Raw genomic sequence first — 14,035 nt, forward strand, 5'->3', positions numbered from 1 at the left:
CAGTCAATTCAACACAGTCATAGCTTATAATCTCAGCCTCATCATCACAACCTCAGCTCCCAATTCTCATAAAATACTATCGCAATGTCAACAAACTTCAGATCTAGGGTCCTTTCTCGGTATGTCAGATCTCAAGCTTGCAGCTGTGCCACTGCCACGCAACACCCCTGCCACTAGCGATGTCGGCTCTCTAGCTCAGGTCACGAGAACATCAAACTACGAGCCAAAGCATAATCTCACTCTCCCAACATAATCACAACACGCGGTTACCTTCAATTGCACAACAGGGCGCGGTTACATTTCAGATTAAGAACGGCAATTGAAGACGATACCTAACTTGAAGAGTATCGGAACGCGGCATTGCAGCGAACCGCCCGTATCGTGAAACTAATCTTACCCCATGTCATGTTCATGTCCCTTGGCCAAAGCTTCAGGATCTAGATCGCGGGGTTGGCTGAATGACACTTCCAGCGCGGCAATGAAGCTATTCCAAACCCTGCTCCCACTAGAACCTCCCAGTCCCAGATAAGCCCCCCCCCTCCCCCCCGCTGCTTCGCTCAATTGATACTAGCCCTGCATCGCGCACCGAACATCACAGCTCCCCACTCTTTTTCTGTAGAGTCTACGTCACTGAAGCATTCATTGTCTTATCGTCGCATTCGTCTTATCGTAGCCGCGCTGCCCATATTCCCAGTCCCAGTCCCAGTCTCAGTTGATACAAACCTGTTTACTTGTCTCACTCCCCCTCTTTCCATAGGTAGTCTCAAATACTACAGTATCTCTCTAAATCTTGGCTGCTGTCCTCCCCGCATTCATCATTGTTGATCTTTCTTGGACCGCGCGCATCTTTTCAACGGCTTGACCTCAAACTCCACCGTTGCTGAGCTGTATAACCCCGAAGAACATCCTTTTCTTGTTATAACAAAAGCATACTGCGCATTTCTTCCATCTTTACAGCTTCAAACCCTCACTTTCTTCATCATCATCTCACTCCCTTCACCATGGCTTCTCCAGACCCCAAATCCATCACCGTCGACTCCCTCCCCCAACTCCTCCAAAATGACAACATGGTCAAGCTCGCAGGCGTGGACGTCGACGGCATCCTGCGCGGCAAGCTAGTATCCAAGAAGAAGTTCCTCTCCATCGCTGAAGCCGGCTTTGGTTTCTGCTCCGTCATCTTTGGCTGGGATATGCACGATCGCACATATATCCGCGAGCTCAAGATCTCAAATGCTGAGAATGGATACCATGATCTTCTCGCTATTCCAGATCTTTCTACCTTTAGGAGAATTCCATGGGAAGATGACGTTCCCTTGTTCTTGGTGGACTTTTTGGATCCTGAGACCAAGAAGCCTATTTGTGCTTGTCCCAGAGGTCTGGTTAAGACACAGCTTGAGAAGCTGAAGGAGCACGGTTATGGTGCCATGGCAGGCGGTATATTCCCTCTTCACCTCTGAAATTGAACTTTCGTACTAACAAACACAGCTGAATATGAATTCTACCAATTCAAGTCCCCCGACCCTTCATCATCCTCCCCAGCCGCATATCTCCAACAAAACCCCCCTCACCAACTCCCCGCCCTCACAGAAGGCATGTTCGGCTACTCCCTCACCCGCCCCGTCCACAACCAAGAATACTACTACGACGTCTTCAACACATGCGCCAAGTTCTCCTGCGACATCGAGGGCTGGCACACCGAGTCCGGGCCCGGCGTCTTCGAGGCCGCGCTCGAGTTTGGCGAGATCGCGCAGATGGCTGACCGTGCGGCGCTGTTCAAATACGTCGTCAAGAGCGTGAGCACAAAGTACGGCATCACGCCGTGCTTCATGGCCAAGCCGAAACAGGGCCTGCCTGGAAATAGCGGGCACATGCATGTTTCGATCGTTGATAAGGATGGCAAGAATTTGTTTGCGAGGGAGACTAAGGATGAGAATGCGAAGTGGAGTGATATTGAGAACCTTTCTGATATGGGACGTCATTTCCTCGCTGGCCTCCTCGTCGGTCTTCCTGACATCATGCCTCTCCTCGCACCAACCATCAACTCCTACAAGCGCCTCGTCGAGAACTTCTGGGCTCCCGTCACGGTATCATGGGGTCTTGAACACCGCGCTGCGTCAATCCGTCTAATCACTCCCAAACCCTCAGCAACACGCTTCGAAGTCCGAGTCCCCGGCGCAGACACAAACCCACACTTCGTCCTCGCGGCCATTCTCGGCTGTGGATGGCGCGGCGTTGAGAAGAAACTCGAGATTCCTACGCCTCCGCTTGCAATGGGCCAGGATGTCGGCGGTGACGCTGATCCGGGCGAGAGGTTGGCCAAGAGTCTTAAGGAGGCTACGGCGCGCTTCATGGAGAAGGGCAGTATTGCGCGGGAAGTATTTGGCGATGATTTCGTAGAGCACTTTGGCGGCACAAGAGAGCATGAGGTCCGTCTATATGACGAGGCAGTAACTGATTGGTACGTTCCCACTCTTCTCATCACTACTCTTTGACTTGACTGACAAATCGCAGGGAAATGAAGCGATATATCGAGACTGTTTGATTTGGATATCTGGAGTTGTTCTGTTCTCTTTTGATCTATTTTGTACGGGTACATGGGGCGTACTGTGGGCATCTCTGTAGCATGAGATATGCGTGAAGTGAGTGCATACGACGTGAGATGATCAAGTGTCAGGAGTCATCCTGATAGACGAATATACCTTTGACAGCTTACATCTTCCACATCTTCCGGTCGATTCATCCAGGCCAGTAACCGCTGACCCAGTACTTCATGCTCGTAGACCTCTGACCCGTTTAGATGCCTTGTACTGTATCCGAGGCGTGTAGTATCCAATTCCATCCGCCCATTCGTATCCCAGTAACTTGACTTGACTTCGATCACCTCGGCAAATCTCTTCCATAACTCAATCCGTGCCCTGTATGTTCCATATGGTATCCACTTCCCGTAGCGGGATATCCTCTCCGAGCTCATTGGTTTGCACCATTCCCTATTCTTCCTGACATCCGCCCCAGACACAATGCAATGCCTTTGACGCCGTGAAGACCCAAAAACTCCAATATATGCACATCTCTATGCCTATTCCTTACGAAACCTGTTTGCCGCTGACTTCCTTTCGAGCCGTGACGAACGTCCTATCAAAATTAGCCACTAACACGGACACCAATACAAGAATACTTACACTTTCCCCAAGCTGCGTAGCATGGGATCGTTGATCTCTTCTCTAACACGGTCAAGCAAAGCCCGCGTGGCTTTCTCCTCCCACCCGCCTAGTCCAAATAGCCTCAACGTCCAATTCTCTATACCTGGTCCAAGTCAGATTAGCGTGTGCGACTTGATGTTTCAGAACCGCAAATGGCACCTACCGCACTCGACCATCTCCGCCAGGGCCTTGCGTTTCTGCTGGGTGACCGGGTCACTTCCCCAATTCTGTATCGGTAGCCAATCTACCCGAACTCGGATGAGATCGGCTCCCAGGGTGTTTAAGATTTCAGGGACTCTGGGTATGGGGTCGCAGTCAATGCCGAGCTTGATACACATCTCCTCAAACATCTTCTCGTACTCTCTGCAGGCTGCGCCGACTTCGCCTTTTTCTCCTGATTCGGAATCGACGTGATCGGGATCCGCGTCGAAGAAATGGGGTCGTATCTCTGCTATTTCGATCTGCCCGCCGGGGTTGAGGTGCTCGTAGGCTTCGGCCAGCAGAGCGTTCCAGTCACGAACACCGCCACCAGCTAGACTGCGCATGTGTATAAAATCGTACGTACGGTTCGGCCAAGTTTCTGTAGCATCGGCGATCTCAAAGGTGACATTCGGAGGGACATCTTCTGGTAGCAATGCGCTGCTCAAGTCGATGCCGAGGATGTTGGTCTGGGGATACCGCTTCGCCATGTCGCAAGCCCATATTCCCGTACCAGCACCAACATCCAGTATCTCCATCGGATCCTCGGGGGTATATTGATCAAGCGGTAGTTTCGAGTCGGCAAGGTTGCCGTTGAGACACAATTGGTAGAGCTCATGCTGGACCGTCAAGCGATGCGCCTCGGAAGCATCATTCGGCGTGAGAAGCTGGCCAGAGCCGTGGTAGGTATGTCCGTATTCGCGAATCAGGGGAAGCGTGTCTTCGGAAATAGTCGAGTAATTGGACGTCGTATCGCTGTAATCGTCATCGTCCTCAGCAGGACTCGCATCATCCACCGTAAGCCGATTCATCCTTTGCAGCCCATCGTTTGACTGCGCCATATCGCTCTTTGAAGTCGCAGAAGAAGCTGTGATGGAAGAACGATCCGGATCGTAGCGGGACATTTGATGAGAGCTCGGTAGAAGGATCGACAAGGGGATATTAAAGCGAGATCAAGTTGGGGGCCGCCAGCTATTTTATGCACTTTGAAGAGGAAAAGAGAAGAAGATGGTATCGTGAGTTTGGTATTAATATTGGAATATAGAAAAGGTATCGAGAACGCGCAAGGAAATATGTCTTTTACGAACATCCATGGCCGAGAAGAGGATGAGAAAGAGAAGAGAAGAGAAGAGAGGGAGGGATTAAAGAAGGAGGAGATGAGGAGGAGAAAAGAGAAAAGGACGACGAGATGGAATTAAAACAGCTCGAATACGGATAGGTACAGTACAGTTAAGAAGTCACAGCGCAGCACAACTCCTCAGTTGTCTTGTCTTGTGTTGGTTGGAGTCTGAGGAAAAAAGAGTGGTTACCTCTACACTACCTACCTAACCTTGCAAAGTGGAGGAGCTTCACAAGGTAAGACAAGGCAGGGTCTTCTAGCAGATGATTCAAGTCAGCTAGGCCAGGGCACCTTGCATACCAAACCCAGCCATAACATTGGCCGCTATAGCACAGCTAGAGCTACCTAGTCTCCCTTAGCCTCGATACTCCAAGACAACTGCTCACAATAACACAAGCCATGTCGACTCAAACTAGGGACAGATCAAAACTAGAAGCTTTTCCAACCTTCCAAATACTCATTTACCCTTTTACCTTCAAGCCATCGCCTTCGCCGTCCCCGTAAGCCTCACTTTAACAATAGAAAACACACAATTCATCATCATTCCACTCATCATAGCAAACAACTTACTTCGCCCCCTCTCCGTTTAAACCCCTCTTTCTGTTGGAAACATCGGCAAGTCTGGGGAAACAAGTAAAGTTACCCGATACATGTCGGCCAATTTCAACAGGAAAAAAAAGACGCGGCCCGTTCTCAAAAGCTAAGCTACCCTAGCTCCCCATTGGCCCAGGCCCTCTTCACGGGCAAGATTGAGATCCGGTATCTCAACAGCGGGATTGGATGGTTGCTGGGCGCTTAGGGTGAAGGGTATAACCACGGTATGCATGAGATGACGCATACTGATGATATGATGTGATGTGGTTGTGAGTGAACCAACAACCAACAACAATACTTAACTTTATCCCTTCTGCTAATCTCTTGATCTTCTCTAAGCGATGTCTGTCTCATTCCCACCATCGTCCCCCCTGACCCTGTACGGCCTCTCTTTTCCGCCCTGGAGAGGAGAAGCAAGAAACCCTAACACGGGACAAAAATACTCAAGTAAATTAGATAAATTTCAGAGGCTCTGTGGTGAGTTTATTCTGGCATCCTGCGTCAAGCCCTTGCTCCGTCGGGCCTGTCTCCCACGAGGTTGCCTTGCCCGGTAGTTCAATCTCCTCTCGCCTTGAACTCTCTTTCACGCTCATGTAACCCTGACATGGTCTGTTCCCCCCTCTGGCCCTTGAAGAATATCATTTCTTTGCACGTCACGTCAGCGGACCCTGTTTGCCGTTCCCCGGGTGGACCACCAAAGCAAACCTCGTGGCCCCCTTGTCTTGTCATGTTCTAGACCACGTCAAGGCCAAAACGTGGCTGTCTATTCCAAATATCGATCATCATAAGAACTTCTCATTTACATGGGTCATCCAGGTTCACAACGCGTTGGAATCTCGCCTCGTTTGGAGATCATGATGATCAAATGTTGAGGCGATGGATTTGTGAAAATTGTCTTGCATTCCCTCGCATTCAGTAAATCACATGCCATGGTGCGGCACAGCGGAAGCGGAAGCGGAACGGCTCGAGGGAACCATTGCATTTCGTGTCAGCCGTGTCCGATAAGGCATGTACGTGATGTGATGTGATGTGCTTCTGAGTCAAATGGACGAGACAGTCCCTTGCATTAAGCTATTCCCAGATACAACTATCTCGCCGAGATAGAGATGTCTGCTATTCAGTACAACCCAGAAGTCCTTGGCAACAAGTAATTGCAGCTCGCTCCCAAGACCCATCTCGCCACAGTAACTCGATCCTAACCCACTCGATAATGTCCCAAGTATTGATGCTGTTTCACACTAAAAAGATGTCCCAAATAAAAATAAACATAAAAAGGCCTCAAAGATGAAGCAGAAGTAGAAAGTTGAAGAGTGACTTGGTAGAGAAGAACGCCGATGCTATGACGCAACTGACAAGGCGCAACAAATGAGGGCTCGACCAGACGTCCATGATGGTCGACGTGTAAACAAGACATGCCACAGGACACACTCTAAGAGCACATGCCCGCAATGAACAAAGTATGCTGCGATGACACGCTGCAACATCGCGTGCTGCGAGACACGCCAATTGACCTGACAGCCAAGACCATCGTCGTCCGAGACCCAGTTCCTTCGGATGTATGCCTTTTTTCCTTTTGTTGCCTGTCTTGAAACTGGCTCGAGAAAAGAGCCCACAAATTGCCGCCCATCCCTAGTATCCTAAATGCTTGGTCCGGTCCGGTCCCCATTACTTTCAAGGATTCCTTCTCTTGCGTAAACCTCGTGGTATCCATGCAGCCATGCTCAACGTTGGCTCTCTCATGTTTCCATGTCAAATCGTAGGCCTTGCTCGTGATGCCCATCGTCAGAAACAGGGGCTTCTCTCATGTCGCTTCGTGATAATCCATATTCCCCTCGACACCATCAATGATGATGCGGGCAGTCGTACTCACTCCCCAACAAAATAATCATGCACACAAAACAGACCCGCCGCCTTCTCGTCCCTGTCCATTAAACAATGCAGAAATAAAAAAGGATTCTCACTAAGCATCGCTAGCCTGCCCAACCATTCATATGAATAATCTCCCTTCACTCCGGGCTCAGCGTCGTGTACATCCCCATATCCTTTGCTCAATTCTGATCGTTGTGTTCCCCTGCCAAATACTGATCGCGGTTTTTTCTCGTTCAGTTCTTATTGCGAACCAGACATATCGTCGTTCTCAAATGCCGTCATCTAGTAATATTCATGGCCGTCGGTTTCTAGTAAACCCGACAATGCCTTGGTCGTGTTCGTATGAAAAGTCGCACTAGGCAGCTTCCTTCTTCGGCTTGCGTTTATTCCCAATCCTCCCATCCGTGTGCTCGTCATCGGGGTTCCACTCCTCGGGGTGAAAGTTGGGATTGCAGTAGTGAGCCCGGTTCCAAATACTGTTCTTAAACGTGTTTGTCGTCACTTGATATGTCGATTCCGGAAAATTGTTCTTGCCCTCGTCGTAATCGAGCTGAACAGGACTGAATCGGATATGATAGCTTGAAGCGCCTCGCATAGGGAGCGAATTCTGAGGTCCTGGGCCAGGCGCAGGTAGCATCGCTGGACTTGGCGCAATCGCAGAACTTCCCGATACCGAGGCCGGTGGGGTTGGGGGTTGAGGAGATGCCATGATGGGTGGTGGCTGCGGTGGCGCTACTCTCGGTGTCGTAGCAGGCAAAGGCTCAGGGAAAGATGACATCCATGGGCTCTGTGGCACAGGCGAGAATTGTTCTGGCGCCGAACTGGGTGGAGGTGGTGCGAGCTGCGCAAGCCCTCCCATTGTGTTACTGAAGCCCGGGATGATAGACAACGCATCAAAGTTCATGGTCGAATACTGTCCGAGATCCGCTTGCTCGGTCGTGATGTTAGTGTTGTGGGTGAAGCCGCTGACACGGAGCACCTGCATGGTGGGTGCTTTGTACAGGATGTCGTAGTGGTCGGGTCGGTAGAGCAGATAGATGACGGGGCCAAGTGTGCTGGCGTCTTGTGTGTTGAGTTCATCGGGCACACGGTATTGGTTGACATGAGTACCTGCACTGCGGTCGAGGTAGGCAATCTCAAGTACAAAGTTGGCAGGTCTGAGGAGGACTTCGGCCAAGGCGGACATGCCAAGGTGCTCGATCTCGCGGTTAGGAATCTCGACGACTTGCCGGCAGTGCGCATCAACACCTCCTCCGTCCGACACGAAAGGATTGAACTTGGCAGCATTGAGCTTGAGGTATGTCCCTGTAAGTAAGCGAAGGTAGTAAATGATGTTGCTCGACACGACAGGGTCGTTCCACTTGGCCTGGATCAATGAGTGCGCATACTGAGGGTTGGCGACATTCTGAGCGACTTCGCGCAAAAAGTCAAACATCTCATCTGACCAGTCGTCATAGAATGGATAGCCACCAACAGAGCCCAGCAAATGGTTCATGCTCATAAGACGTGCCACCTCGCCCTCGATCTTGGCCTGGTCCCCCGACTCAACGAGTTTCTCGAAGTAGCTGAAGCCAATTGCTATTGGTGAGAAAGTTAGCGCAAGTTGGACATGTCACAAGAGTTGCCGAGACATGGGCAGTAAGCAAGCAAGGTAACGTCAGGCATGCCAAACATGTTTCATAATAGGCGGAGAGAGTCGCGGGATAAGAAGCGGGGAGCTGTAGACATACCTCGCCATCCACAGTTGCCATCGCCTTGAATGGGGCGAAAATGTGAGTAGGTTTGGGGGAGAGCCTGGATCATGCCATGTTAGCAACAAGCGACACCAACAAGAATAAATAAACGTACGATTGTCTTTTCGACATAGACGGGATCAGCTTTGGCATACTCGTGGGTGATGACATCGCTCGAGACTTTGTTCCCTACTGCGAGACCCTGCGAGACCGGAGGTTAGCGATGGACACCGTGAAGCAAGCATGCAGGCAAGCAAGCAAATGACGCGCGAGCTAGAAGCGCCGGGTGAAATGAAATGGGTGCGATATACCTCAAGAATAGGCTGATAATCCTCTGCAGCAGCCTGCTGCGCGGCCATATCGTGCTGGCCTTGATCCTCCATCTTGAGCACAACAGGAGGTTGTGCTGCGTACTGCGTCTGCTGTAGAATGTCAAGCTGCTGCTGCTGTTGTTGATGACGGTGACTTTGCAGCGGTTGCGCTAGAGTTGGTGAGGAAGAAGCTCTGGAGGTGGAGTTTTGTGAAGAGGAATAGGGCGAGGATACGGCTGGTGCGGCTGCAGTGGGGGAAGAAGAGAGTTGCTGCTGTCGAGGAATTTGTTGTTGCTGAACAAGACGCGGCTGCTGTTGCTGTGTTTGCGATTGGAGTGCATGCGACTGGGGAAGTTGCGATGATGGTGCAGGCGGCGGGTTGTTGTAGAAGCCAGCACCTCCACCTCCAGCAGACACGGGAAAGCCAAAGTCCAGGTCTGAAGCTAGGCCATAGGACGCGAAGCTGGAGGAGGCGAAAGGTGTGGGTTGAGGCTGGAACATGCCTCTGAGGAGAGAGGGAGGGAGAGAGAGAGGAAGAAGGAGAGGAGAGGAGAGGGAAACAAAATAGAGGGTGAGTGAGCAACCACGTTCAAATCAAGGCAGAGAGTGAGTTATTCAATGCGAGGTGATAAACGGTTGTTGGTGGATGAACGAACGAGGCACTTTCAGCTAGAAAATGGAACCTCTCTCACTGGACTTGCTTCCTGTTACTCAAAAGTCACACTCATACACTCTCTCTCACTCATATGAGAGACAGACAGACAGGCAGGCAGGCAGGCAGATAATCAACTCAACTCATCACACTCAATCAAAAGAGAGGAACAGGATGGGGGAGAATGTGAACGGGAGGAGAAGGATGGCGTTTTTAGGTAGTGCTAAAAGCTAATGGAGAGAGAGAGAGAGCAGAGCAGAGCAGAGCATCTACCAGGCCAGGCCCAGGACCAGGACAGGGAATACCTAGAGCAAGGTACAGTACAGTATCCGTACCTTAGCAGGCGGACAAGCCACCCGTCGGATACTGATACATAAAAACGAACCAGAGTGCCCCCCGGGTACCGTCTCGCGGTGTCAAACGCCCTGTGGATCAGAAGACGGACACCGACGTACGTACGTTTTTTTCCTTTTCCTTTGCCTTTTCCCTTTCCTTTCCCTTCCTCGGTAGCGGTAGGTTACAGCCCGGTTCGAAGGAGAGCCTGGGGGGTCACTGCAGGGATTGGGACAGGGGTTCAGGGTCAGCGCCAGGCCATGCCAGGCCAGGGCTAGGGATTTAGGGACAATCCACGAGCGGGCGGGTTCGATTAGCCTAGCGTGAGCACTGAGCAGAGCGGCACGTTCTAACGGGAACTGTACCCCTAGCTTGACACTTGGACCTAGGTTTTGAGTCTTTTCTGACGAGAGGGGGGCTGATTTTTTCTACACGGCGGGGAGGGGTTCTAAGTTGGGATTTGCGGCACGGTTGAGCAAGAGCAACGGTTTGATGATTGACAGGGAGATTGAGAATCGTTTGAGGGGAAGGGGGAAAAAGAAAAGATAGCGCTAAGAATTAAATTCCCCGGGAGTCTATTTGGCTTCGATGCAACCTGAACCTGGATAATGCACGACGTACTCCGTAGACAAAAGTATCAATCAGGCTATCAGAGGTTTGTTGACAGGCGAGGTGAGGGCGGCTAGCAGAGTGTAGCGACGGGAATGGAGTGCAGCGAGGGTGCCAAGCCAGGTTTTTAGTGTGGATGATACAGAGGCGAGGCTAAGGTAGGTAAGGTAGTTTCTTGTGCTCTTGTGGGAGTGTTGTACAGCAAAAGCTAAGCTCCTCGACTTGACTTGAGCCAAGACTCTTGTTGTAAGCACGATCAATGTGATACAAGAGGGGGTAGCAAATGCTGAATGCCAACCTAGGTAAGCTCAAGCTCAAGCTTGTGAGCGTATGTACTATGTATGATCCTCTCACCTGGAGGGGCTAATCCATCCATGGCACGTCAGCTTCCTCATTATCCAGAACAAGCGGTATCAAAAGTCCTCCATCATCTGCTAGACGAGAGACCCTCGTGGCAGCACGATGCATCAACACGCCGCAACTGAACCTGGGCCTGGGGTGTTATAAAAGATTAGTAGGTTGCAGTAGACTCGCAGACTCCACCGACAGCAGGGATTGGGTGCTTTTCACCACCAAACTCCATGACGATCTCCCGCTGACGATGGCCCCGTCAACTCTTTCACAAGCAAGTTTTTTTTATTTTTTTACGATGGGAAGCTGAAAAACAGATGCAAGCGAATTTGAGAATTGATGCGCCGTTGTGCGGCACGGCCTGCGAGTGAAATTTCCTACTGGTCTGCTATAACCATGACGGCTAGAGCGCTTGTGGTGGAAAAGACGATGGGATGGGTGAGATAGGTAGCGAGCGTAGTGGAGGTAGAGAATCAAGATCGATTCGTGGTCGGGTGATTTCATTAGTTTCAACCGGGCGAGAGTAATTGTAGACCAGCCAATGTGAGAAGCAGACATTACAATAATGAATTCCTAATGAAAGGCATTATAGAATTGTATTGTGTCTGCCTCTATGGAGAGTGTGTGTATCATCATCATACGGCCAGGTACGAAAGATGCAATGCCCAGGCGATGAAAATGTGCCGCATCACTTGGCGGTACCTGTCTGTGCCTCATTCTATGGAATCTTCATTTATGGGAACACTCTCGTCCAGCATCTAATCACATTTGTCTCTGCGACATTTTAACTTTTACGATCTTCATATTAACGACCGTTTTTTTCCCTCCCCCCCGATCCAATCGTGTGGGGAGCAAACGAGCAAGCCAATACAAACCAAGTGATGAAAACCAGCTAAGGAAAAGCCAAGCCTTGGAACACGATCCCGCTTCTCCCCGGAGAACGGGGTGAAATATGATATGATGCGATGCGATCCTTTCTTTTTGAGCTGTCAAATAGGCATGTGCTGTGAATTGCTGTACAGTAGTATTTATTTGCGACATCTCAAACGCCAGCAGATGGAAACAACAGCACATCGACTACGGAGATTGGTCGCGGAAGACGGGCCGCTCGCGGACGGGAACGGGAAGCTTAACGTTTGGGCGAGAAACTCTCCGCGGAGCGAAGTGTGTTTGCAGCAATAGCCAGTTCTGATGTGTTTTGTCGAATGAGTGAAGTAATATCTCATGCATGGAACTTGCTACAGAGTTTTGTCTCGACAGGTTAGAAGAATGGATGTCACTGTCTTTGTCAAAGTGGCGATGAGAGAGGAGTGAGTGTGCCTGGACCCCTGTTATGTTTGACGAAGTGGCTTGGGGGGGTGACTGTCGACTAAACCAGAGCAAGCAGGCCCCCAGGGCAAAATCAATGACCGCTACAGCGATTGAGTGAGTGAACTACTGCCAGGTCCCTTTGTCTAGTACAGTAGATACAGAATCTGCCTCTAGTCAAGCAAAGGAAAGTCAAAAACATAGCCCAGCACTGCAATCAAAATCTCCAAATCTTAAAGTGTCTAGCGGTGATGGTGGTGGTGCGCACGGGCCCAGCGCAAATCGAAGCTATCAATTGGTTCGTGTAACACACACCCCAGAGACCAATCGTCGGGGCCAACCAAACAATGGACGATGATTATGCAGCAAGCATGCCCTGTGCTGGGATCTTTGCTTGACCTTCTTGATGTGAGCACGGCAATTGAGCTGGAGAACATTAAATGAAAGACACATGTGTATGACAGCAAATTACTCAGGTACTGAGGTATACAGCTCGGTATCATATGAAAATGAAATATCGGCTGTCGCTTCCGATGCGTGCTAACGTTAGCAAAAAGTATCGTGACGCTAGCTCAGCGCGATCCAAATAAGCCACGATCTGACAGACTCGACTCAAACCGTAGTCTAAATCCACATCACATACTCTGTACCAAGTCACATATCACACGCCGTCAAATCAAGACTCTAAATTAAAAAAGCAATTATCCAAAATCCTTCCCGTCTTATGTCTATTTAACACCGGGCCCACGGTCCTCACCCAGTATCCGCGCCTCCCTCCCGCTTCAGACCACTCGTAAATCAGCGGCAAACAACGAAGCAAACAGAAACACTTCCGCCATTCAAACAGATTCATTGTAGAAAATACCTCTCTGCACACCTCGCAAGGTCAACCGCCAACGGCCCGATGTACCTCCCGGTGCCGCTCCGTCGCCTTTGTGCTTCCCATAACATCTCTCTTCTCGGTACGAGGTTTTGATCACAGGAGAGAATAAAATATCTCGTATTGTATCTCCCCAATCTAGATGTGTCTACCGTTGAATTCGGAAGGTTGGACACGTTCCGTTATGCAGTTATCCGCGACGATTCAGCATCATGACCATACCTTTACTGCCATGTGTGTTACTTTACTTCCATGTGTTACACTCCCCCCAACCGCAATCTAACGGGAAAACTCTCTTTTCAAGAAATTTCTCTAGTGACAGAAGCAAACAGTGAAATCTCTGTGGGCCAAGACGGAGATCAGCCGCAGCCCGTGAAATGATAAGCCGCTTTGCCCCTCGCAGCTCCCCAAGTCCCGTCTTGTGTAACCACTCGACGTTGCATCGCTTGTCTGACGTCTGATGATGGTCAGCGATCTTAGCTTGGTCCTTGTTTTCTAGTTGGTCTTTACTGCATCATAGACTAGGTAGCCTTGAAAGTTAGATCAGCGAAGCACCCTTACATACGTCGAGACTAAAAATCAGGTGAGGTAAAGGATACCTGCACAACTGCCGAACATCAGCTGTCGATTGCCACTGAGACATCAGGTTACAGGCATCTGACTATGAGGTCGTTGTTTATATTGAATAACATTACTCGTCACTCGCTTTTGCTACACGAGACACGGGAATCAAGTCCGAATACGGCGTCACTTCGGCCCTCGTCCCTTCTGCACATCTTTCTCGTCATCTCTCTCTGAAACAACTGGCCTGTAGTCGATGTTGCTACCCGCCTAGTGCGACGAGGATTCACCGTTGCCAGTGGCCTCGTACTATGCG

At 50.3% G+C, this 14,035-nt stretch overlaps 3 protein-coding genes across 3 annotated transcripts; 1 reads left to right on the forward strand and 2 right to left on the reverse strand.

The window, feature by feature from the left end:
- Nucleotides 1-1,001: 1,001 nt before the first annotated feature.
- On the forward strand, nt 1,002-2,542 carry FPRO_01906 (putative glutamine synthetase; the record flags this gene model as incomplete). The annotated part of the gene is made up of 3 exons (XM_031226273.1): nt 1,002-1,434; nt 1,486-2,458; nt 2,512-2,542. 3 exons carry the CDS (start codon nt 1,002-1,004, stop codon nt 2,540-2,542), a joined length of 1,437 nt encoding a protein of 478 aa, XP_031074567.1.
- A 541-nt stretch (nt 2,543-3,083) lies between these two features.
- Nucleotides 3,084-4,303, reverse strand: FPRO_01905 (uncharacterized protein; the record flags this gene model as incomplete). The annotated part of the gene is made up of 3 exons (XM_031226284.1): nt 3,084-3,132; nt 3,180-3,303; nt 3,364-4,303. The coding sequence occupies 3 exons, from the start codon at nt 4,301-4,303 to the stop codon at nt 3,084-3,086; spliced, it is 1,113 nt and encodes a 370-aa protein (XP_031074568.1).
- A 3,033-nt stretch (nt 4,304-7,336) lies between these two features.
- On the reverse strand, nt 7,337-9,526 carry FPRO_01904 (uncharacterized protein; the record flags this gene model as incomplete). Its single annotated transcript, XM_031226295.1, has 4 exons — nt 7,337-8,559; nt 8,712-8,775; nt 8,830-8,916; nt 9,026-9,526. The coding sequence occupies 4 exons, from the start codon at nt 9,524-9,526 to the stop codon at nt 7,337-7,339; spliced, it is 1,875 nt and encodes a 624-aa protein (XP_031074569.1).
- Nucleotides 9,527-14,035: the final 4,509 nt, after the last annotated feature.

This window comes from Fusarium proliferatum (assembly GCF_900067095.1).
Source record: "Fusarium proliferatum ET1 genome assembly, contig: FPRO_scaffold001, whole genome shotgun sequence".
NCBI classification, from domain to species: domain Eukaryota; kingdom Fungi; phylum Ascomycota; class Sordariomycetes; order Hypocreales; family Nectriaceae; genus Fusarium; species Fusarium proliferatum.